General features: G+C 65.5%; 1 protein-coding gene across 1 annotated transcript in view; it reads left to right on the top strand.

The window, feature by feature from the left end:
• CELSR2 (cadherin EGF LAG seven-pass G-type receptor 2) overlaps window positions 1-24,187 on the top strand; it is a 62,261-nt gene that overhangs the window by 21,726 nt on the left and 16,348 nt on the right. The window contains exons 3-17 of the mRNA XM_065402979.1: window positions 4,201-4,423; window positions 10,289-10,404; window positions 10,883-10,971; window positions 12,493-12,650; window positions 12,941-13,104; window positions 13,470-13,595; window positions 13,984-14,150; window positions 15,232-15,417; window positions 18,107-18,220; window positions 19,046-19,220; window positions 19,645-19,786; window positions 20,706-20,826; window positions 21,966-22,149; window positions 23,444-23,545; window positions 23,730-23,824. Coding sequence (XP_065259051.1) covers window positions 4,201-4,423; window positions 10,289-10,404; window positions 10,883-10,971; window positions 12,493-12,650; window positions 12,941-13,104; window positions 13,470-13,595; window positions 13,984-14,150; window positions 15,232-15,417; window positions 18,107-18,220; window positions 19,046-19,220; window positions 19,645-19,786; window positions 20,706-20,826; window positions 21,966-22,149; window positions 23,444-23,545; window positions 23,730-23,824 — 2,162 coding nt within the window. The remainder of the gene's footprint in view (window positions 1-4,200; window positions 4,424-10,288; window positions 10,405-10,882; window positions 10,972-12,492; window positions 12,651-12,940; window positions 13,105-13,469; window positions 13,596-13,983; window positions 14,151-15,231; window positions 15,418-18,106; window positions 18,221-19,045; window positions 19,221-19,644; window positions 19,787-20,705; window positions 20,827-21,965; window positions 22,150-23,443; window positions 23,546-23,729; window positions 23,825-24,187) is intronic.

The following is a 24,187-nucleotide window of genomic DNA, read 5'->3' as shown; positions in this document are numbered from 1 at the left end:
ACGGCCGGGGCAGCCAGGCCCAGAGCTAGGAGGGGCCCCCAGGAACCTTGGCCGTGCGGTGAGAGTGAGCAGGCGGGGGGGGGGGGGCTCCCCTCTGCAGGCGGGGGAGGGGCAGGGTTCCTTTCGGGGGTGGGGGGGAGTGTCAGTTTCCCTGGAAACTGAAGCTGGTCATTAGGGCAGGACACGGAGAGGCTGGGGATGGAGATCCTTCCCAAAATCCTCTGGGGGGAGGACTGGGGATGGGAGGGAGGAGTGGGGGGCCGATAGGGGAGGGGGAAGAGTGAATTTGATGCCATAAGGGGCTGTGACACGAGGGTGAAATGTGGAGGTGTCTGGCTTTGGGGTGCTGAGGGACAGGCTATGAGGCATCCAACACAGTCTGCGCCCTGGTGCGCTCTGACTGCCCCCAAACTCCTGCCCCTTGGTGACCCCAACTTCACCCCGCCCCAAAGGGCTCCTTCCCCTGCCTGGCCCCCCAGGAGCCCTGCCTAGAGAGTCCCAGCTTCCAGGGCCAGCAGGTGAACCCCCACACCATTACCCTGCACACAGACACCCCCAGCCCAGCCCAGAAAAGCCTCCCAGAGACCCTTCCTCCCCTCAGACATGCTCCACAGCTACCAGCACCCCATCCCTGCGCACCCCGGCAGCTAGTGACCCCCAAACTCCAGCAGTGACATAACTGCTTGGCGTGCCCCTGTGATACCCACTGCAGACCCAGGACCCCAGTAAACCAGGCCCTGGCACCCCCCAGTGTCCCTGGCACTGCCTGCCCCCGAGCCCTGCCCCAGGAGGCTGCCGGCACCGCAGGTCGGGTGTCAGTAACCCGCCCCCCCATCACCTGGGATGGACATGGGGATGCGGGGACTAGTGGTTAGAACACATGGCTGCAGGAGGACTTCTGGGTTCTGGCAAGTTCTGGGAGAGACATGGGGGTCTGGTGGTTACAGCAGTGCGGGCTGGGAGCTAGGACTCCTGGGTTCTCTTCCCAGCTCTAGGAGAGGAGTGGTGTCAGGGTGGGGGCGGGGGGTTGAGACTCCTGGGTTCTCTCCCTGGCTGGGTCACAAATTCTCTTTTTAGCCCTTAGCCCTGCTCTGTGCCTCAGTTTCCCCAACTGTAGCCGGGGTGATGGCGCTGAAGGGAGTGTGACCCAGGACTGTAGAAAGCTGTGAGCTCCCTGGCAATGGAGAATCCCCCTCCCCCACTGGGGCAATGGAGAATTCCCCCTCCCCCACTGGGGCAATGGAGAATGCCCCCAGTGAGAAGGGTCCCAATGGGAGCTGCTGGGTGCTGAGCACTTCTGAACGCCTGCCCCAGCTTTTGAGGAGACCTGGGCACAGGCTGGGGGGGCTCATTCTGCAGGGCACCCTGTGCCCCCTGCGATCCACGCCAGCTGGGCTTGTCTGGGCTGTGCCCAGGTTCCCTGGCGTGCCGCACTCAGGTGGCCCCGCGGTGAAACTGTAGAGCCACACGGCAGGTTCCCCCTCCCACTGCCCTGCTGGGAAACCCCAAAGACAGCAAGCCATGGGGGGGGGGAGACACTGGCCCAGCCGAGGGGCCCTCTGGGAGGTGCCGGCCTGCGCAGGAAGTTAGAAAGCTGGAGCTGGGGGGTGCGTTTGGAATAATGCAGCAGGGCGAAGTGCCTCTCAGTAGCCATGCTAAAAGGCAGGGGGTTACTTCCCAGCGTGCCAGTTCCTTGCCCGCCCCGCCCCGGGCACAGGGACGATCTCTGCGTGGCACACGCCTGACTGTGGTCCCAGCTGCATCCCTGGCTCTGTGGGGGGAGTCTGCCCCGGGGCACATCTTGCAATCGCTTGTTCAAAATCTCTGTCTTCGACAGCCAAAGTCATGGCAAAGAAACCAATCCCACCCCCCGGCCCCGGCCCCGGCCTGCCTGTCCGGCGCATCGCCCACACGTGCATTAGTGCAGTGCTGAAGCGGTCGCCTCACGCATTAGTTTGTATTAGCTGCAGCTGAAAGGTTTAATCTGTTTCTTGGTGATTCCTGGTGCCTCCTCTCATAGAAACAGCCATAAATTGACAACTTCCCAAGGCAGCCCCGGCCCAGCCCCCAGCCATTAGTGTTATTGATCCTGGGTAGGATGACCAGACAGCAAATGTGAAAAATCTGGACAGGGAGTGGGGGGTAGTAGGAGCCTATATAAGAAAAAGACCCAAAAATCGGGATTGTCCCTATAAAATCAGGACATCTGGTCACCCTAAACCTGGGTGTCCAGCAGCACGTTGAGGCCCCATCGGGTGGGCACGGCACAGACAGGGAGCGACAGCCCCTGCCCCACACAGTTACCAGGCTAAGGCCCTGAGCCAGCAAACAACGGCAGCACGTGCTGGCCTGTGATCACGAGTGACCTGCTCCACCAGCTCTCGGCAGATTTCAGCCAGGCCCCTTCAGTGCTTCATCCCCTTGCTGCTGGCAATAAAACGGTCACCACAATGGTTACTCCTCTTCGGGCATGTGCATGGGCTTGTTGTTGTCGGATCTGTCGTGTGAGCCGGACTGTGTACAGACGGGCTTGTTGTTGTAGGATCTCCTGGCTGCGGGACTGCAGTGCAGCATGGGGCTGGCGTGTGCAGGGTCTCTGGGCTGGGAATGCGCTGGCTGTTTAGAGCAGGAGGTGCAGCTGGACCAGAGCTGCTTTTGTCATTAATCCCAGATTCTGTGGGGTTCCAGGCTGCTGGCACGTCAAGGGTGGGCCCATTTCTCTGCTGGCGTAAGCTGGTGCAGCCCCATTGCGCCAATTTGCACCAGCTAAGAATTTGGCCCTTAGATTTACAGACAAGCCAGGCGAGCAGTGCCCGGGATGCTGCCAGTCCCCGTGGAATCTGGCACTGGTACCCAGCCAAGGCCCCTCCCCCTTACAGGGGTGCAGCGAAACTGACCGGCCTGGTCATTGTCTGAGCAGCAGGAGGCAGCAGGATAGCGGGGGTTAAAAGCACCTGCTGTTTAAGGGGCTGGGAGGGTGCTGGGCTGCATGCAGCGTGTGATTGGTCGGATGAGCATCCCATTAGTGCCCCCGAGGCGGAGCAAAGCAGGGTGGGTAGCTGGGCCGCGGGTTTGGGGCGCCGAGGCAGCACTTCCATCTCTGCGCGTTCCCAGACCTCTGTTCCCTGGATTATTTTATCTGCTGTGTGCTCAGGGGCCTGCTTGACAGCAGGGAGAGCCGCCAACCAGAGCTGCGCATACGGCTGATGGGCCTTGCACAGGACCCCTGGAATTGAAATTCAGGCCAGCTCTCTGGGCCTTGATTTCCCTATCTGTAGAAGTGGGGTAATGGCGTTTTCCCATTGTAGAGCTCTGAATGCGTCACAAGGCAGACAGGGTCCTTATCCCTGTTTGGAGGAAACTGAGGCACAGAGCGGGGGGAATCACCCAAGGTCTCCTAGCAAAGGCAGGTACAGAACCCAGCTCCTCTGAGTGCAGGCCAGTGCTCCAGGCCACACTGCCTGCCCACTCCCCTCTCACCCAGGAGGGGGAGTCCTGCCCTCTGGCCTGCCCCAGCCCCAGCTTCCCAGGCCCCCCTCCCGTGTGAAGTGCTGCCACCTGCATCCTGCCTGTCCCAAGAAGTGCACATCCCCGCCCTGTTTTTAACTTGCCATGCCCTCACTCCAGTGAGCCTTGCAGCACCCCCTTTCCCAGCCTCGGGGCGAGCGCCTGCTCCCCGGCATCGCTCCAGCGGGGCCGCCTCCAGCTTGGGATCTGTCAGCAGAACCCGTGTCCAGCCAGCCCGGCGCACTGGGGTACCTGACTGAGCAGGGCGCGTGCTCTGGGCCCCGCTCACAGCCAGGGGCTTGTCCTCGCACGTGGCTCCCTGGGCTGGCAGCACTGGTACATGGGCGTGTGGGGGGGGGTCTGCATAAAGCCAGGGGCACCGCTGCCTGCCTGGCAAAGGCCCTGGGGCACGAGGCCGGCCGGAGCCCAAAGGGATACGGGCTCTGCATGACGGCGTGTGCCAGGTGTGTGGCAGTGGGGAGCTGCTTGGGGCTGGTGGGGCATTTGGGGAGCTGGAGAATTGGGAGGGCTTGAGCCGGGGGTGCTATCTGGTGCAGAACGATTAGCTCCTGGGGGCTGGGTGCAGCAGGGTGCTGTGCCCTTGGCTCTCAGTGCCAGCCAGGGACCAGCAGCACGTGCCCTGGGGTGTGGGGGGGTCCCTGGCACTGCCCTGACGGTTGTCCCTGCCCGCAGGAGAGCACTGTGAGGTGAACGCCCGCCTGGGCCGCTGCACACCGGGTGTCTGCAAGAACGGGGGCACCTGCACCAATCTGCTGGTCGGGGGCTTCAAGTGCGACTGCCCCTCAGGGGACTACGAGAAGCCCTACTGCGAGATGAGCAGCCGCAGCTTCCCTGCCCGCTCCTTCGTCACCTTCCGGGGGCTGCGCCAGCGCTTCCACTTCACTGTCACCCTCACGTGAGTGCTGGGGGGGGGGGGGCTGGGCGACTGGCACCTCATCCAAGGGGGCATCACCCTCACGTGAGTGCCGGGGGGGCTGGGGTACCAGCTGGGGGGGGCTGGGCCCTTCGCACCTCATCCGGGGGGTATTGCCATCACATGAGTGCTGGGGGGGCTGGGCGACTGGCACCTCATCTAGGGGGGCATCACCCTCATGTGAGTGCTGGGGGGGGCAGGGTACCAGCTGGGGGGGCTGGGCCCTTCGCACCTCATCCGGGGGGTATTGCCATCACATGAGTGCTGGGGGGGGCTGGGCGACTGGCCCCTCATCCAGGGGGCATCGCCCTCACGTGAGTGCTGGCCCCGGGGTGGGAAGCCGTTGCCTGCGTGTCAGTAGCAGAGGACCCTGGGGCCGAGGGTTCTGCGGAGCTGGGGCTGAGGTGGGTCCCCAGCTCGTCCTCCGTGTTGTCAGTGAATCAGACAGTCCACTCACCCCCCCCCCCCCCGCCACCCACTCAGCACCTCCCCACCCACAAGCCTGGCCTTCCCAGCTCCTCCCCTCCCCGCCTTCCTAGGACAGAGAGAATTCCCATAATAGCTCCTCCCCTAAGGGGTGTCTCTGTCCGAACCATGGGCTCCTCCGCACCTGTCGGCTTCCCCGGTCCTTAGTTTAAAAACTGCTCCACTAGACACGCCAGCAACCTGGGTCCATTGTGGTCTAGGCTGAGCCCATCCTTGTGGTATCAGCCCCTCCTTTCCCAGTTATAAACCTAACCCCTTCCTCCCTACACCTGTGGTTCTCAGCCAGGGGGATGTGGGAGATCTTCCAGGGGTACATCAGCTCGTCTAGAGATTTGCCTCGTTTTACAACAGGCTGCATAGAAAGCACCAGCGAAGTCAGTACAGACTAAAATCTCATACAGACGACAACTTGTTTGTACTGCTCTGTGTACTTTACACTGACATGCAAGGACAAGATTTAGATTCCAGTTGATTTATTTGATAATTATATGGTCAAAACCAGAAAGTCCGCCATGTTTCAGTACTAGTGGCTGTGACATTTTGTATTTTTATGTCTTGAGTTTGTCAGCAGGTCGTTTTGAAGTGAGGTGTAACGTGGGGTACACAAGACAGATCAGACTCCTGAAAGGGGGACAGCAGTCTGGAAAGGTTGAGAGCCACTGGTCTCCATCGGCTCATTCCCGCATTGACACCCCGCAGCTCTGCCCGTCTCCCCGGCCCTGCGCGCGGAACTGGGAGATTTCAGAGAATGCTCCCAGGGTGTCCTGGACTTTAACCTCTTCCCTAGCAGCCTCCAGGACCTCTCTCCTGCCTTTCCCTATGTCATTGGTACCTACATGTCCCACACCCAACCGCCTCCGCCCAGCACTGCCTACCAGGCTGTCCAGATGTCCCATGAGTTCCACTCAGGCAGCAATTCACCCTGCAGGTCTCCCGCTCATCACAACCCAGCTCTCTGTATCTCTCATCCTCGAATCCCCCGCTGCTATTTCCTGGCTCCTCCATAATGGGGGCCCCTCCCCGGAGGGGTGCCCTCGGTACCACCACATCTGCTGGAAGGAGAGTCCCAACCTGGCATTGTTTGCCTCTGCTCCAGCAAGGCTGCTGGGCACGACCCACTATGGCAGCTCTTATCTGGGGGGCCCCAGCCCCTGCCACGGCAGATCCCCTGGGGGTCGGGGTCTGGCAGGTGGACACTAAATGGCATCTTTGTTCCAAAGCCCGGGACCCTCCCCTCCCTTGTCCTGCTCCAGAATGGGCCCATTGTTTTCCAGCAGGACACACGGGGGTCTTCCTCCATTGGCCCTTCCCGACCCAGGAGCCCCCTCCACTCACTGCAGGGCCTGTCTGGCTGGACATGGCGAGGGGCTAGCTGCCAGTGGGGTGGGGTGTCTGCCCCCCTGGGCGCTTTCCTGTGAGCTCGCCAGCAGCCCTCACCCAGGTCTGGCCCCCCAGAGGATCCCCCAAGCTGCTTCCCCCTGCCTCCAGGCTCAACGCCCGGCCCAGCCTGCCCCCCTCCCGCCAGCTAAGGCAGAGCAGGCCGGGTGGGGTTTGGGGATGGGAGGGATTATCCTGAGGAGCTGCGATGAGATCACAACCCTCATCAATGGGCCTGGCCCCCCTCCCCATAATCCTGCCAGCTCCAGCCATTGTCAGCCCAGCACAAAGGGCTAGCCAGCCGCAGCTTCTGCAGGGCAGCCAGGGCCCTTTGTCCTGGGGTGGGAGCCGTGGCCGTGGCCGGGGCCATCACCCTGCAGGGGGCTGCCGCGCGTTGACAGCGGGTAATGAATCACGGCTGGCATGGGGGGCCGGGGCTAGGCCTGTTGCTCAGGCTGGCCGAGGGGATGGCCCCCTCCAGCAGCCCCGCAGCCTGGCAAATTGCTGGGCTGTGGGCATGGGGGGCGCCCTATGCGCTGCTGCCCTGGCTGGGGGTGCTGCAGTCAGCGTTAGGGGGGCCAAAGGGTAGAACATCCCTGCTGGGAGGGGCCGGCGGGCACCTGCCCACTGTTGGACATGGGGTCAGGCCCTACAGAGCAGAGGTGTGCCAGGAAGTGGGTGAGGGGCTGGCAGTGCAGAGGAGGAAGGGTCTGGCAGTGCTGGGCACTTGTTAGGGGGCTGGGCCAATGGGCAAGTGGTGCTGGATACATGGGGGGAGGGGCAGTGACAGAGCGCTGGGACTCAGGACATCCGACTGCCCTGCTGAGTGACCTTGGCCAGTCACGTCCCCGCACCGTGCCTCAGTTTCCCCTGCTAGCCTGCGTATAGTCAGGGTGTGAGCTGTTCAGGGCATGGCCTGGTTCACGCTGTCTGCAGCGCGGGGCCCTGAGCTCGGCCACGAGGTGCTGCCCCAGCACCTATAATAACATTTGTAGCTGGGCCCCACGGCACCCGGTGTCAGACCCTTCTCCCATCTCATCCGTCAGGGTCCAAATGCAGCCGCCTCTGGGGTGGAACCCAGCAGCCGTTGTGCACAGGCAGCCCACAGGGACAGGCAGGAGACACTTTGGCTGACACTAATGGGCTTGGTCTGGAATTTGTCTACGAGCCCCCTGCTGAGCCCCTGCCTGCGCCCTGTATAACAGCGCCTCCTAGTGCCGCACCGGGGCAGCACTGCCTGCCAGGGGAGCATCCTGTTTGCAGAGGGACATGCTTTTCCAGAACAGTCAGGAAGCACCTTCCAGTACCCCCAGCACCCCCCAGTATCCCCAAGTAAGCCTCAGTGACCCCCAGCACCTCCCCATGCCCCTCAGCCCCAGCGCCCCCCAGTCCTCAGCATTCCTCAGCCCCCAGCACCTCACAGCCCTCAGCCCCCAGCACCCCTCAGTGCCCCCAGCCCCCAGCCTCCCTCTGTGCCACCAGCCTTAGCCCCCAGTGCCCCCAGCCCTCATCTGGGCTGAGAGGTCGGCTGATGAGCAATGGGCAGGTTTTCCCGAAGGGAAGAGGCCAGACCAGACCCGCCCTGACCCTGGGGAAGGGACATGTGGGGCTTGGGGCTAAGACGTGTACAGTGAGGGAGGGTTGATTTTGCTTTTAAAGCCAAGAGCTGCCCCCGACCAAGCCCCTGAATTTCCAGCACACCCTGTGGAAGCTGGAGCAGTTCCTTGGGACTGGAGATCAGCGGTGCTTTGTGCAGCTGTCTGGTCTAATGGTTAGAGCAGGGCATGGGTGACCAGGGCTCCTGGGCTCTACCCCTGACTCTGGGTGAAGTGAGGAGTGGGGTGTCATAGTTAAAAGTAGGCAGGAGGGGGGGGGTCAGGACTCCTGGGTTCAGTTGCTGACTCCCATTTGTGCTCTTGCCCAAGTCACTGTCCATGCCTCAGTTTCCCCTTCCATTGAGGGGGAAATCCCCCATTATTGTTGAGTTTTCTATTGTATAGCCTCTCTGAGCTCCAGGAGCATTTCAGTCACCATCACCGTCCGGCTCAGGGGGTCGGTAGCATGTTCCCGTACTTTTATTGGTCAAGCATTGACCTTTCTACCTATTAGAGATCCTACGGCACAGATTGATTCATTTCAGATTTTTACTGTATTGGACTTTCTGCTTTCCCATACGGTGCCACTCTGCCACCAGCACAACCCGCTCAGTCAGTCCTGGATATTTTGTACCCTGGTATTACCATGTCCCATTGATTAGCATAATTCCACCAAGTTTCTGGGATGCCTGTTACATCAATCTCCTCATTTAATACCAGACTCAAGTTCACCCATCTTAGTATTCAGACTTCTAGCATTTGTATACAAGCACTTATAAAATGTGTCACTATTTAGTTGTCTGGGACTCTTTTCATCTGTTTCTCTTCCGCTCCTAACTACTTATCAACTTTTGTCCTCCCCACCTTACTAGACAGAGAGAATCCCCTAAGAGGTGTCTCTGTCTGAACCATGAGCTCCTCCACACCTGTCGGCTTCCCCCAGCCCCTAGTTTAAAAACTGCTCTACGACCTTTTAATTTGACGTGCCAGCAACCTGGGTCCATTGTGGTTTAGGCAGAGCCCATCCTTCTGGTATCAGCCCCTCCTTTCCCCGTTATAAACCTAACCCCCTTCTCCCTACACCGTCAGCTCATCCCCGCATTGAGACCCTGCAGTTCTGCCCGTCTCCCTGGCCCTGCGCGTGGAACTGGGAGATTTCAGAGAATGCTCCCAGGGAGTCCTGGACTTTAACCTCTTCCCTAGCAGCTTAAATTTGGCCTCCAGCCATACCCCCCTCTGTACCCCCATCCAGCCATACCCTCTCTGTACCCCCATCCAGCCATACCCCTCTCTGTACCCCCATCCAGCCATACCCTCTCTGTACCCCTCCTGCCTTTCCCTGTGTCACTGGTACCTCCATGTACCATGCTCACCGGCCCCTCAGTCCTGACCCACAGCCCCCTGCTGTCTCAGCCCCATTATATTCATTCTTCCTGGCACCCATGGGGCTGAGGAAGCCACAGAACCAGCCCAGCAGCCCGAGTCTCTGGCCCTAAGGGAGGTGAGGCTGCCACGGCGCGGGGCCTGGGCCTTGCCCAGCTTCTCCCCACGCACGCAGCTACTCTGCAGGCTCCTCGCCACTCCTCTGGTCACTGACTGGGGAGGATCGGGGAGCACAGGGGAGCCAGGCCATGGCTGCCTTTAGATGCCGATTGCTGTGGGGAGACCAAAGATGGGATTGCCACTACCCAGCCTTGAACTCATGCCTTACCACACAGAGAGCATGCTCCATGGGGGCCCATCACCTTAACTCTGCCCTGCTGCCCCCTTAACTCTGCCCGGATGCCCCCCTTATCTCTGTCCTGATGCCCCCCCTAAATGCTGACCCGATGCCCCCTTTATCTCTGCCCCATGCTGTCTTTAACTCTGTCCTGATGTCCCCTTAACTCTGGTCCAACACCCATCTTAACTCTGCCTGGATGCCCCCTCCTTTAACTCTGTCTCAGTGCCCCCCTTAACTCTGCCCCAATGCTCCCTTAACTATGCCTTGATGCCCCCTTAACTCTGGCCGACACCCACCTTAACTCTGTGCCCCAATCCTATCCATTCCCCACGCAGGCCAAGGTGCCTCCATGCACCAGTCCTCTGGCCATGCTCCTGCCCAGGGTTCGTCAGTAGCGGGACAGCAGGCCAAATCCGGACAGCCAGATGCTTTTGAACAGACCCCGAAATCTTTTCCTTTACTTATTATCATTGTTGTTATTTTTTTCTCTGGAGTCTGGACCTTGACCAAGAAATTTGGACCTTGACACAAACTAATTGACGACCCTGCTCCTGCCCATCTCGGAGGATCCCAGGGGGTTGGGCTCTCTCAGCCCGTGTCAGGCCGTGAGGGATCCAGGGGGGGTGTTGTGGGGAATGCTGCTCTCACCCTCTCCCCCTCGGGCAGGTTCGCCACGAAGGAGCGGAACGGGCTGCTACTGTACAACGGGCGCTTCAACGAGAAGCACGACTTCGTGGCCCTGGAGATCATCCACCAGCAGATCCAGCTCACCTTCTCGGCAGGTAGGGCCTGGCCGGGCCCGACTCCCCTCATCCCCAGGCCCAACTCCCCTCGGCCCCGACCCAGCTCCTCTCATCCCCGGGCCCGACTCCCCTCATCCTGGGCCCGACTCCCCTTGGCCCCGACCCAGCTCCCCTTGGCCCCAGGCCCAACTCCCCTCATCCCAGCCCTGACTCCCTTCTGCCCCAGGCCCGACTGCCCTTGGCCCCGGCTCACCTCAGCACACCAGCCCTCCCCACCCCTCGGCCCAGCTTCCCTGGCTCTCAGTTCCCCTGGCCCTGCCTCCCCTTCCCCACAGCTCCCCTCACCCCTTGGCTCCTGGGCGTGCAGCCCCCCACAGAGCCCTCTGCCCCCAGACCCTGCTCCCCTCCCAGGGCCCAGCTCCCTGCTGCTGGGTGGGGAGCTCTGGGCTCCCTTGCCCACCTCAGGCCGTGGCTCCCCCAGGGCCCCGCGGTAACCAGCATCCACCTGCTCCCCCAGGTGAGTCGACCACCACGGTGTCTCCGTCCGTGCCGGGCGGCGTGAGCGACGGGCAATGGCACACTGTCCGGCTGCAGTACTACAACAAGGTAAGCGGGGCAGCGCTGGCGGGCACCTGGAGAGCAAGGCCTTGGGATAGCACAGGGAGCAGGGGACGTGGGGCAATCACTAAGGCAGTCAGAGGTCCCAGCAGACCCCCAGGCACCCCCCAGGAGGCAGCGCTGGGCCCCTGGCCCAGCCCAGCCCCTCCCTCGCTATGGGCTGATCCCGGTGCTGAGCTCGCTGCATTCCCTCCCACCCCCCCAGCCCCCTCAATTCTCAGCTGGCTGCAGATTTTGATGCTGAAATAGAGCCCTTGGTTGGGGGGGGAGGGAGCTCCTGCCCTGGGGCCCCAGAGAGCTGGAGGAGGCAATTGTGGGGTGGGACCCTCGGGAAGCATCTGAGGCTCTTGGTCCAGGGTGGGGGGGTCCTTGGGGGAGGGGTGGAGGCCCCAGTCCCAGGGCTCCCAATCTCCTGCCCAGGGCAGGCTCCACGGCCTCACACCGGGAGCTCTGCCCCGAGCCATCTATGGGCGCAGCGTGAAATGTCTGAGTGACGTGGGTGCAGATGGCACCAGGTCGCTGGGGGCAGGAGGCGGGTGAACTGCAGTGAGGGGAGAGTGCTGCTGCCAGCGTGTCCCGCGTGGCCGCGCCCTGAGGCAGCCTCCTGGCAGAGACGTGGCGGCGTGGCTGGGCACCAGCAGAGCAAGGCCTTGGGATAGCACAGAGCAGGGGTAAAGTGTCGGCTCCCCTTGGTCAGGCTCTGTCCGTCCGTCTGTCCTCACTCTGTTCCAGGGGACCCGCAGCCAGCTCTGCTCCCCCTCCTTGCCCTCCCGCCCGGGGTGAGGGGTTTGCCCAGTTGCCCTGCGGAGGGGCGGGGAGTCCCTCCCCCTTTGGGGCGCTGGGCGCCAGGTGTCGCTGGCCTGGGGGCTGGCTTTGCCGTTGTCTTCCCCACTGAGATGGGGTTGCCAGGGCCTGCCCGGCGCAGATAGCTGGGCACCATTCACCTGTGTCTCAGCCTGTCCTGAGAGCAGACCCCCCCCCAGTAACCGTGCGAAATACTGGAGAAACTGAGGCACATATAGGCATCAAAATTCCCACTTGGTCACAGGCCCTCACTGCACTGCCTGGGGGATGGGAGTCCTGGAGCCTGACTTCCCCGGGGCCATGGCAGGGCCAGCTACCCAAGGGCCTGGCTGGGTAGGTAGCCGGCCAGGAGGAGGTCAGGCCATGAGCTGGCCGGGTGGGTGCTGGCAAAGCGGCTCTGCTGGCAGCTCCTGGGACTGCCGATCTCCCTGACCCCACACACCCGCAGGCTGCCAGCCGCTTCCCGCTGGCAGGGGCAGGCCGAGATCTGGGTCCCAGGAGCACTGAGGACCCCTCTGCTCTGGGGTGCGGCCCTGCTGGGCTGCTCTCACAATGGGATGGCAGCAAAGGTCTGACTGGTGCCCGAATCCCTTGGGCCGGGGAGGTGCTGATTGTGCCGCAGCCCCCATAGCACATTCCCTGCCCAGTGTGGGGCTCTGCCCTGCCCAGCCGCCTGCTGCACCCGGGGTCTCGCTCTCTCCACAGCCCATCATTGGGAAGTCGGGGGTGCCCCAGGGCCCCTCGGAGCAGAAGGTGGCCGTGGTGACGGTGGACGACTGTGACTCGGCCGTGGCTCTGAAGTTTGGCGAGGTGCTGGGGAACTATTCCTGCTCTGCGCAGGGGACGCAGTCTGGCACCAAGAAGTAAGAGACTCGCTCGGGCTCCCAGGCAGACAGGGGGTCAGTGTGGGGCTAAAGCCAGGAAGCTTCTGCACAGCTCTGCCGGTGCCCCTCACTCCCGACCCACAGCCCCTGCTAGCCCAGCCCTGAGCTCCCCCCAGCTCTGCTGGTGCCCCTCACTCCTAACCCACAGCCCCTGCTAGCCCAGCCCTGGGCAGGAGAGGGTTTTCTGGTCCCTGGCTCAGGGTAGTGAATGGGGAGGAATCCCCCACCCTAATGCCATGTCCCTGTGTGACTCTGCTTCCATTGCCCAGATCCCTGGATCTGACGGGCCCCCTGCTCCTGGGCGGGGTCCCCGACCTGCCGGAGAGCTTCCCGGTGCGCAACCGGCAGTTCGTGGGCTGCATCCGGAACCTGCTGATCGATAACCGCCAGCTGGACATGGCCGACTTCATCGCCAACAATGGCACTGTACCGGGTGGGTGCTGGGCAGCTCCGGGGGGGGGGGGGGGGCTCTGGGAATGGAGCTGGGGGGCACCGTGCCGGGGGTGGGCCCAGGGGCGGGCTCTGGGATAGGAGCTGGGGGGGGTGCTGGGTGGCGGGGGGGGATGGTTGGGATAGGAGCTGTGGGGCACCGTGCCCGGTACTACAGGACGGGGGATGCAGCCAGGCAGGATGGGTTCTGGGGGTACCTCTGCCATCTGTCATGGGGTTCAGACCCTGGGAAGGGGCTGCCATTGGGTCTGTGCCTCTCCCTGAGCCCCGAAGCATCATCTGCCCCCCCCGTCTCTGGGGAACACCCACCCATCAGCTGGGGCTCAGCCTGGCTCTCGCCCCCCCCAGGCTGCTCTGCCAAGAAGAACGTCTGTGACAGCAACACCTGCCACAACGGGGGCACCTGCGTCAACCAGTGGGACATGTTCAGCTGCCAGTGCCCCCTGGGCTTTGGGGGCAAGAACTGCAGGCAAGGTAGGGGGTCGGGGGGGCAGGCAGGGGCTTCAGCGGGGGCTCGGGGGGGCAGGTGGGGGGCTCTGGGGCCAGGTGGGGGCTTGAGGGGAGCTCAGGGGGGCAGGTGGGGGGCTCTGGGGCCAGGCGGGGGCTTCCGCAGGGGTTTGGGGGGTAGGCGGGGGGGCAGGCAGGAGGCTCCAGGACAAAGCCGGGCAGGGGGATGGCAGGTATTACACGAATGAAGCCACAAACCACTGCCCAAGTGCTGGTCCCCGGGATGCATGGCCCATTGGGGGGAGCAGGCCCCTGTTGTGGGGGGGGGAGCAGGCCCTGGTTGTGGGGGGGGGGAGCAGGCCCCTGTTGTGGAGGGGGGAGCAGGCCCCATGGGCTGAGCCGGTGTCTCCTGCAGAGATGGCAAATCCCCAGCGGTTCGTGGGCAGCAGCCTGGTGGCCTGGAGTGACCTGGCCCTGAGCATCTCGCTGCCCTGGCACCTGGGGCTCATGTTCCGCACCCGCCAGGCCAACAGCATCCTCCTGCGGGCCCTGGCTGGGCAGTTCTCCACCATCACCCTGCAGGTGGGGCACGGGGCGTCACCCGGAGAGGGGGCCATGGGGGGAGGGGCCATCGCCCGGCAGGCGGGTGCCACGGGGGAAGGGGCCGTCGCCCGGCAGGTGGGTGCCACGGGGGGAGGGGCCATCGCCCGGCAGGTGGGTGCCACGGGGGGAGGGGCCGTCATCCCATAGGGACTCCCTGTGGGTGCCAGAGACTGGGGGAGGCAGGAGCACGACCCCCCTACTACCCAGGTGAGAGCGAGACCCATTCCCGGCACGGTGCCCTGGGCAGTGACGCACCCGCCCTCTGCTGGGCTGGTGCCAGAGCGCTCAGGCCCCCTGGCTTCGGCCCCACATGGGCTGCAAGAGGCGGGGGCAGGGCATGGCCCCACACGCCCCATTGGCCTCCGGCTAACGCTGCCCATCCCGGGGCCCCTCGCACCAGGGCAGGTGGGAGCACCCGGATCTGGGAGATGCTCCCCGTCCCCAGGGGCCCCTGCCCAGCATCTGAGCACCCACCCACGGGCTCTCATGACACCCGCTGGGCGTGTCCCAGCAGTTGGGACCCCAGACCACTGCTCCCCACACTGCCCCCTGGACTCCGCTGCCCCCTGTCCCCCCCCCACTGTCACCTGCCCCCCACTTACCCCTGCTCCCACCCCGCTTCCTGTTTCTGCCCCACTGCCCCGGCCACCTACTCCCCTCACTGCCCCCTGGATCCCACTGCCCCCCTGCTCCCACCCGGCTCCCCCCACTGCCCCCATCATCCCCCCTCCCAGCCCACTCCCCCCCTCATCCCCCTCCCACCCTGCTCCTCCTACTGCCCCTCTACCCCCCACTCCCCCCACTGCTCCCCTCATCCCCCCTCCCAGCCCACTCCCCCCCTCATCCCCCTCCCACCCTGCTCCTCCTACTGCCCCTCTACCCCCCACTCCCCCCACTGCTCCCCTCATCCCCCCTCCCAGCCCGCTCCCCCCACTGCCCCCTGCCCACCTCTTTCCCTCACTCCCCATTCCTGCCCCATTGCCCCAGGCCCCCTACTCCCACCGTGCTCCCCCCACTGCCCCCAGCCCCCTACCCCCCTGACCACCCCCGTCTCTCCCAGCTGAGCGAGGGGCACGTGCTGACGAGCGTCTCCCAGCCTGGCGGCCGCGGCTGGACACTCCAGCTGCACCAGGTGAAGGTGAACGATGGCGACTGGCACCACCTGCAGCTGGAACTGCGGCGTGGGCGGGAGAGCGCGGAGGCCGAGGGCCTGGCTGTCCTGGCCCTCGACTACGGCCTGCACCAGGTGCGGGGGCTGCCGGGCACAGAGCAGGGGTGGGGCTGGCCAGGCGCGGGGGGATCTGGGCAGGCTAAAGGGGGTGAAGGGGCAGAAGTGGGGGCTGGGTGAAGTGTGGGGGCCAGGTTGGGGGGCCAGGTGAGGCGTGGGGGGAAGGATGGGGGGCAGATGCAGGGGGAAGGGAGCAAGGCAAATGGGGGATGATGAGGGCTGGGGGGACATGTAGGGGGCAGGATGGGGGCTGGGCAAGGCGCGGGGGGGCTGTTTGTTGCTGTCGTTCTTTTAAACCTTGTGTCTGTTTCTTCACATTTGAACTGAATTTTGTGGCCAACAACAGAGCAGGGGTGAGAGCAACAGGGGCTCCCTGCTCCACCAGCGCCCCTCACTCCTGACCCGCAGCCCCCTGCTACCCCACCCCTGAGCTCCCTGCTCCACCCGCGCCCCTCACTCCCGACCCGCAGCCCCCTGCTACCCCACCCCTGGGCTCCCTGCTCCACCGGCGCCCCTCACTCCCGACCCGCAGCCCCCTGCTACCGCACCCCTGAGCTCCCTGCTCCACCCGCGCCCCTCACTCCTGACCCGCAGCCCCCTGCTACCCCACCCCTGAGCTCCCTGCTCCACCAGCGCCCCTCACTCCTGACCCGCAGCCCCCTGCTACCCCACCCCTGAGCTCCCTGCTCCACCCGCGCCCCTCACTCCCGACCCGCAGCCCCCTGCTACCCCACCCCTGGGCTCCCTGCTCCACCGGCGCCCCTCACTCCCGACCCGCAGCCCCCTGCTACCCCACCCCTGGGCTCCCTGCTCCACCCGCGCCCCTCACTCCCGACCCGCAGCCCCCTGCTACCCCACCCCTGGGCTCCCTGCTCCACCGGCGCCCCTCACTCCCGACCCGCAGCCCCCTGCTACCCCACCCCTGGGCTCCCTGCTCCACCGGCGCCCCTCCCTCCGACCCGCAGCCCCCTGCTACCGCACCCCTGGGCTCCCTGCTCCACCCGCGCCCCTCACTCCCGACCCACAGCCCCCTGCTACCCCACCCCTGGGCTCCCTGCTCCACCGGCGCCCCTCACTCCCGACCCGCAGCCCCCTGCTACCCCACCCCTGGGCTCCCTGCTCCACCCGCGCCCCTCACTCCCGACCCGCAGCCCCCTGCTACCCCACCCCTGGGCTCCCTGCTCCACCGGCGCCCCTCACTCCCGACCCGCAGCCCCCTGCTACCCCACCCCTGGGCTCCCTGCTCCACCGGCGCCCCTCCCTCCGACCCGCAGCCCCCTGCTACCGCACCCCTGGGCTCCCTGCTCCACCCGCGCCCCTCACTCCCGACCCACAGCCCCCTGCTACCCCACCCCTGAGCTCCCTGCTCCACCCGCGCCCCTCACTCCCGACCCGCAGCCCCCTGCTACCCCACCCCTGGGCTCCCTGCTCCACCGGCGCCCCTCACTCCCGACCCGCAGCCCCCTGCTACCCCACCCCTGGGCTCCCTGCTCCACCGGCGCCCCTCCCTCCGACCCGCAGCCCCCTGCTACCGCACCCCTGGGCTCCCTGCTCCACCCGCGCCCCTCACTCCCGACCCACAGCCCCCTGCTACCCCACCCCTGGACTCCCTGCTCCACCCACGCCCCTCACTCCGACCCGCAGCCCCCTGCTACCCCACCCCTAGGCTCCCTGCTCCACCCGCGCCCCTCACTCCCAACCCGCAGCCCCCTGCTACCCCACCCCTGGGCTCCCTGCTCCACCGGCGCCCCTCACTCCAACCCGCAGCCCCCTGCTACCCCACCCCTGGGCTCCCTGCTCCACCCGCGTCCCTCACTCCCGACCCGCAGCCCCCTGCAACCCCACCCCTGGACTCCCTGCTCCACCGGCACCCCTCACTCCGACCCGCAGCCCCCTGCTACTGCACCCCTGGGCTCCCTGCTCCACCCACGCCCCTCACTCCCGACCGCAGCCTCCTGCTACCCCACCCCTGGGCTCCTTGTTCCACCCACGCCCCTCACTCCCGACCCGCAGCCCCCTGCTACCCCACCCCTGGGCTCGCTGCTCCTCCCGCGCCCCTCACTCCCGACCCGCAGCCCCCTGCTACCCCACCCCTGGGCTCCCTGCTCCACCCGCGCCCCTCACTCCCGACCCGCAGCCCCCTGCTACCCTACCCCTGGGCTCGCTGCTCCACCCGCGCCCCTCACTCCGACCCACAGCCCCCTGCTACCCCACCCCTGGGCTCCCTGCTCCACCGGCGCCCCTCACTCCCGACCCGCAGCCCCCTGCTACCCCACCCCTGGGCTCCCTGCTCCACCCGCGCCCCTCACTCCCGACCCGCAGCCCCCTGCTATCCCACCCCTGGGCTCCCTGCTCCACCGGCGCCCCTCACTCCCGACCCGCAGCCCCCTGCTACCCCACCCCTGGGCTCCCTGCTCCACCCGCGCCCCTCACTCCCGACCCGCAGCCCCCTGCTACCCCACCCCTGGGCTCCCTGCTCCACCCGCGCCCCTCACTCCCGACCCGCAGCCCCCTGCTACCCCACCCCTGGGCTCCCCCCACCCCCCATCTCTGCCAGTGCCCCTCCACCCCGCCCCCGCTATCCCAGCTCTGGGCTCCCCCTCAGCTCTGCTGGTGCCCCCCACTCCCAACCCGCAGCCCCCTGCTATCCCCAGCCCTGGGCTCCCCCGAGCTCTGCAGGGCCCAGTGCTCACCGGTCTCTCTGCAGGTGCTGGAGGTCCCCAGCAGCGAGCTGCAGGGGCTGAAGCTGCGAAACCTGAGCGTGGGTGGCGTGGCGGGTGCAGGGGGCCAGGTGCAGCAGGGATTCCGCGGCTGCATGCAGGTACTGGGGGTGCTGTGGGGGTTGCACCCTCATCTGGGTCCCAGCCAGGGGGATGGGCCCATCCAGCTGGGACCTGGCGCCTTGGGGGGGGGGGCAGGTAATGGCAGCACCAGGGCCAGACCTACACTCCTGGCTCTCGGGCAGCCCCATTGCTGCCCCCTCGGATAACAGGCACTTCCAGGGTCCCGGGATGAGACTATGGCGCCCTCTAGTGGCCAGTCCCAGCAGCTACAGCTTGTCACAGACCGGCCCTTGGGGGCCGGTTTCCATCCCCAGCTACTGGGTCTGTGGCACAGCATGAAACATGCAAACAAGGGGACTGATGGGGGAACCCAGCCCCCTGCCGGGGGGACTCCAGGCCCATTCTCGGGGGGGCTCTAGGCCCTTTCTCAGGGGGGCTCTGGGCCTATTCTGGGGAGGCCTGTGCAGGGCCGGCTCCAGGGTTTTTGCCGCCTCAAGCAGCAAAAAAAAAAAAAAAAAGCCTCGATCGCGATCTGTGGCTCTTGGGCGGCAATTCGGCGGGAGGTCCTTCGCTCCGAGAAGGAGTGGGGGACCCACCGCCGAATTGCCGCTGAAGAGACGGATGGGCCGCCCTTCTCCGTTGGCCGCCCCAAGCACCTGCTTGCTGTGCTGGTGCCTGGAGCCGGCCCTGGGCCTGTGGGCCCGTTCTTGGGGGGGGCTGTGGGCTGATTCTCGGGGGGGCTGTGGGCTCGTTCTCAGGGGGGCTGTGGGCCCGTTCTCGGTGGGGCTCTGGGCCTGCTCTGAGGGGGACAGAAGGGGGCGGGGCCAATGCCAGGCTCACCGGGGCCCCTTGTGCCCTGGCAGGGTGTGCGGATCGGCGAGACGGCGGCCAGTGCCGTGGCCCTGAACGTGAACCAAGCCGAGCGGGTGAACGTGGAGCGTGGCTGCAGTGTCCCTGACCCCTGCGACTCCAGCCCCTGCCCAGCCAACAGCTACTGCAACGACGACTGGGACAGCTTCTCCTGCAGCTGTGACTCAGGTGAGGGGCCAGGAGCTGGGCGGGGGCGGGGGGGGCAGCGTTCTCTGCCCTGCGGTGCCCACACCGGGGGGGTGCAGGGGGGTCACGTGCTGCCTGGCGATCCCTGTGCACAGGATCGGCTCAGCCCCATGTGCAGCTTCAGGGGTATTTCCCCCCCCCCCGGTACAGCCCCCAGGAGCCCCTTGGGATCAGCGGGGCACATCTCAGCCAGGCTGGGGAGCTGTGGGGAGCTGATCACACGCAAGGGGCACCCCATGGCTGGCCAGCCCCCTGGAGGACAGCTGGGGCCAAGGCCACCCTGGCTCTGGTGCCGCACGCTCGGAGCATCACTCATCCTCAGCCAGCAGGGGCGGGCAGCCATGGGAGCCCCGGGCTGGGGCATCGGGACACTGAACCGCCAGGTGTCTCCTCCTTCCTGCCCCAGGTTATTATGGAGACAGCTGTGCCCACGTGTGTGCCCTCAACCCCTGTGAGCACCAGGCCACGTGCACTCGCAAGCCCAGCGCCCCTCACGGCTACACCTGCGAGTGTCCCCCCAGCTACTTCGGCCCCTACTGCGAAAACAAGTGAGATGCCAGGACGTGTGTGTGTGTGGGGGGGGGAGTCTGCAGTGCAGGTGCATGCTCTGTGTGGGCGTAGTACTGGGTGTGCAGTGTGGGGGTGTAGGCAGTGAGTGTGCATGCAGTGCAGGTGTGCTCTGTGTGGGCGTAGTACTGGGTGTGCAGGGGGGGTGTAAGCAGTGAGTGTGCATGCAGTGCAGGTGTGCTCTGTGTGGGCGTAGTACTGGGTGTGCAGTGTGGGGGTGTAGGCAGTGAGTGTGCATGCAGTGCAGGTGTGCTCTGTGTGGACGTAGTACTGGGTGTGCAGTGTGGGGGTGTAGGCAGTGAGTGTGCATGCAGTGCAGGTGTATACTCTGTGTAGGGTGACCAGATGTCCTGATTTTATAGGGACAGTCCCAACATTTGGGGCTTTGTCTTACATAGGCTCCTATTACCCCCCAACCCCCATCCCAATTTTTCACACTTGCTGTCTGGTCACCCTAACTCTGTGGGTGTGCTGTGCAGCTGTATGCAGTGTGTATGTGTGTGAGAGAGCACCATGTGGGTGTACACTATGTGTGTGTGCATATGTGTGCAGTGCAGAGATATGGAGTGAGTATGTGAGTGTGCATGCCCCATGCAGGTGTATTCAGTGACTATGTGTGTGCAGTGTAAGTGTACACTCAGGGTGTGTGTGTGCATGCGTGCTGTACAGGCGTATGCAGTGTGTGTGCCATACAGGTGTACTTAGTGAGTGTGTGTTTGCACTGCACATGTACGCTGTGTGTGTGTGCATATAGTAGAGATTTATGCAGTAATTGTGTGTGGATGGCGTGTGGGGGAGTTGCAGCCCACACGGGTGAGTGCCAGGTGCCCAGCGAGGGCGTGGGGGGGGCAGCGTGTGCCGTGTGGGTGCAGGTAACGAAGCTGGGGCTGCTCTGCGCAGGAGTGACCAGCCGTGCCCGCGGGGGTGGTGGGGGCACCCCATGTGCGGCCCCTGCAACTGTGACGTCAGCAAAGGCTTCGACCCTGACTGCAACAAAACCAGCGGGGAGTGTCACTGCAGGGTGAGTGAGGGCGATACCACTGGAGGGGAACTGGGGGGGAGATACCACTGCAGGGAGACTGGGGGGGGGGGTGCCCGGGTCAGCTGGGGGCAGATACCACTGCAGAGGGAGTGGGAGGGTGCCCGGGTCAGCTGGGGGGAGATACCACTGCAGAGGGACTGGGGGGGGGTGCCTGGGTCAGCTGGGGGGAGATACCACCGCAGGGGGCCTGGGGGGGCGGCTAGCTGGGGGGAGATACCACTGCAAGTTGGTGAGGTGTGTGTGGGGATAGCACTGCAGGGGGAGTGGGGGTATGGGGGGTACCACTGCAGGGGGATTGAGGGGGTTCCTGGGTCAGCTGGGGGGAGACACCACTGCAGGTTGGGGAGGTGTGTGTGGGGATAGCACTGCAGGGGGAGTGGAGGTATGGGGGGGGGATACCACTGCAGGGGGATTGGGGGGGTGCTCAGCCCAGCTGGGGGGATAGCACTGCTGGGCAGTGCCAGTGACCCAGAGCTTAGCTCCTGGGCTTTCAGCTCCTTCTGCCCCTCCCATCAGCCCCCCGCTGCAGTCTGGCTGTGCTGCCCGTCCCCTGCCCCCCTGCTTGGCTCTGGCCCTGGGCCCTGTGTCCCCACCCACGCCAGGTTCCCAGAAGGGCTCCAGCAGGGGCCCGGAGCTGAGCAGCACTGGGACAAGCACTCTCATGAGGCAGTTTGAGGGCCCAGGTGGATTGTGAGATTTTTTGCCCTCTGCAGCCTTGGGCGCGGGCTGGTGGGGTTGGGCTGCTGGGCTCTGGTGGTACCTGCCCCATGGAATGGCTCTGCCCATGGCCTGGGCAATAGACAGCCGAGGGGCTGGCAGTGGGACATGGTCGGTGGCAGTGCCTGCTGGCTGTATGGGGGTCCATGCGTGAGCAGAGTTTGGCGTGTCTCAGCGAGTCAGCCCCCCCCCCATGGCACTAACTAGGTCCTGCCAGCAGGCTTAGCTGGATGGGTGGGGGCTGTACTCTCCCTCCACCGAGAGGAGCCCCATGGGGCGGGAGGCAATGGGTGGATCGGGCCCTGCAGCGGCCTGTGGGCTGCCTGGTCGATAGATGGGGTTTGGCTGCCCAGGGCTGCCAGCTGCTCCCTGGGGTTAACATCCTGTGTTCTGCCCCCCAGGAGAATCACTACCGCCCGCTGGCCAGCGACTCCTGCCTGCTATGCGACTGCTACCCCACGGGCTCCCTGGCACGGCTCTGTGACCCCGAGACAGGGCAGTGCCAGTGCAAGCCAGGCGTCATCGGGCGACGCTGCGACCGCTGTGATAACCCCTTTGCTGAGGTCACCGCCAACGGCTGCGAAGGTCGGCCCAGCCCCCATGGCACAGCGGGACACGGTCCCCAGGGCAGAGTGGGTCGCGGTCCCCAGGGCATGGCAGGGCCCGGCCCCCTGGGCACAGCGGGACGCGGTTCCCATGGCACAGCGGGACGCGGCTCCCAGGGCATGGCAGGGCCCAGCCCCCAGGGCACAGCGGGTGCAGCCCCCAGTGCATGGCAGGGACCGGCCCCCAGGGCAGGGCCCAGCCCCCAGGACACAGTGGGTGCGACCTCCAGGGCATAGGAGGATGCGGTCCCCAGGGCATGGCAGGGACTGCCCCCAGGGCACAGCGGGATGCGGTCCCCAGGGCATGGCAGGGCCTGGCCCCCTGGGCACAGCGGGTACAGCCCCCAGGGAATGGCAGGGACCGGCCCCCAGGGCAGGGCCCAGCCCCCAGGACACAGTGGGTGCGACCTCCAGGGCATAGGAGGATGCGGTCCCCAGGGCATGGCAGGGACTGCCCCCAGGGCACAGCGGGACGCGGTCCCCAGGGCATGGCAGGGCCTGGCCCCCTGGGCACAGCGGGTACAGCCCCCAGGGAATGGCAGGGACCGGCCCCCAGGGCAGGGCCCAGCCCCCAGGGCACAGCGGGTGCGACCCCCAGGGCATAGGAGGACGCGGTCCCCAGGGTGAGGTGGGGCCCGGCCCCCAGGGCATGGCAGAGCCCAGTCCCCAGGGCATGGCAGGGACCGGCCCCCAGAGCACAGCGGGTGCAGCCCCCAGGGCATGGTGTGGCCCGGTCCCCAGGGCATGGCAAGGCCCGGCGCCCAGGGCATAGGAGGATGCAGTCCCCAGGGCATGGCAGGGACCCTGCAGCAGGAAATAAAGGAGTTGCTGGGGGGGTGGGGTCATATTGGATAGCTCCGCCCCACCCTGGGATTGGAGGGTGGAGCTGTCAGTATCAGCAGGGGGCTGAACGGACCGTAGCCCCTGAACTGTGGCCCCCCCCCACTGGCGAAGGGGGTCTCTGGGCCGCCGGTTGCCAAGGTCTCCCAGCCAGGATGTGGCCCACGGCCAAGGGTGATGTCCCGTCCCCCTGACTCCCTTGTTCCCCAGACTCCCCATGGACTCCGCTGCCTGCCCACCCCCCGGCAGGCCCTTGTCCAGGCAGGGTCTGTGATAGCAACCCCCCAACCCGGGGCTGTCCTGTGGCCTGTGTGCCCTCCAACCAGGGCTCCCCTGAGCACACTGAGGTAAAGCTGGTCCCTGGACCTGCCCAGCTGGGGCACCTGCCCGGATACCACGGGGCTCTCGCTCTGATTCGCCTCTTTGCCGTGCAGTGAATTACGACAGCTGCCCCCGTGCCATCGAAGCCAACATCTGGTGGCCCCGCACCCGCTTTGGGCTGCCCGCCGCGTCGCCCTGCCCCCGAGGATCCTTCGGTAAATATGTGCCGCTGCGATGGGAGACGGTGTTCGATGCGCCCTCGTGCCACGGCTGCAGCGTGATGCCCTGTGCCCGCCTGCTCAGGAGCTGAGGGCGCAGGACGGCGCTGACTTGCTGGCGGCAGGGGGTGGGTGGGCAGGGCCGGGGCGCCCCGCGGTGACCCCTGCTGTCTTCCCGCAGGCACCGCGGTGCGGCACTGTGACGAGCACAAGGGCTGGCTGGCTCCCAACCTCTTCAACTGCACCTCGCTGCCCTTCGCCCAGCTCCGGAGCCTGGTAAGTGGCGTCTGCCCAGCACCCTCAGAGCCGGAAAGCCCAGACCCAGCCCTGCCAGGGCCCCTCGGCAGCGCCCAGCGCCCTGGCTGTGACTCCAGGGGGCCCCAGAATGCACTGCTCCACCTGGAGAGGTGAGGCCTGGGGTGCGGTGCAGCAGTGCATGCTGGGAGTGGTGCTCCCTGTACGGGCAGCCCCACAGGAGTTGGCCCCCCAGCACCAGGCGCTTTAGACGAGGTCGTGTTGTGCTCTGGGCCAGCCCCAGCGCAGGGGCCATCGGAGCTGCCAGGCTCCCCTTGCCCTGCCCCACACTTCATCCTGGCCCCCCTGTTCTGTCCCCAGCCCCCCTCAGGCTTCACCTCCTCT

This window comes from Emys orbicularis, chromosome 4, assembly GCF_028017835.1.
Source record: "Emys orbicularis isolate rEmyOrb1 chromosome 4, rEmyOrb1.hap1, whole genome shotgun sequence".
NCBI lineage: Eukaryota > Metazoa > Chordata > Testudines > Emydidae > Emys > Emys orbicularis.
This window is presented reverse-complemented; position numbering and strand designations above follow the sequence as displayed.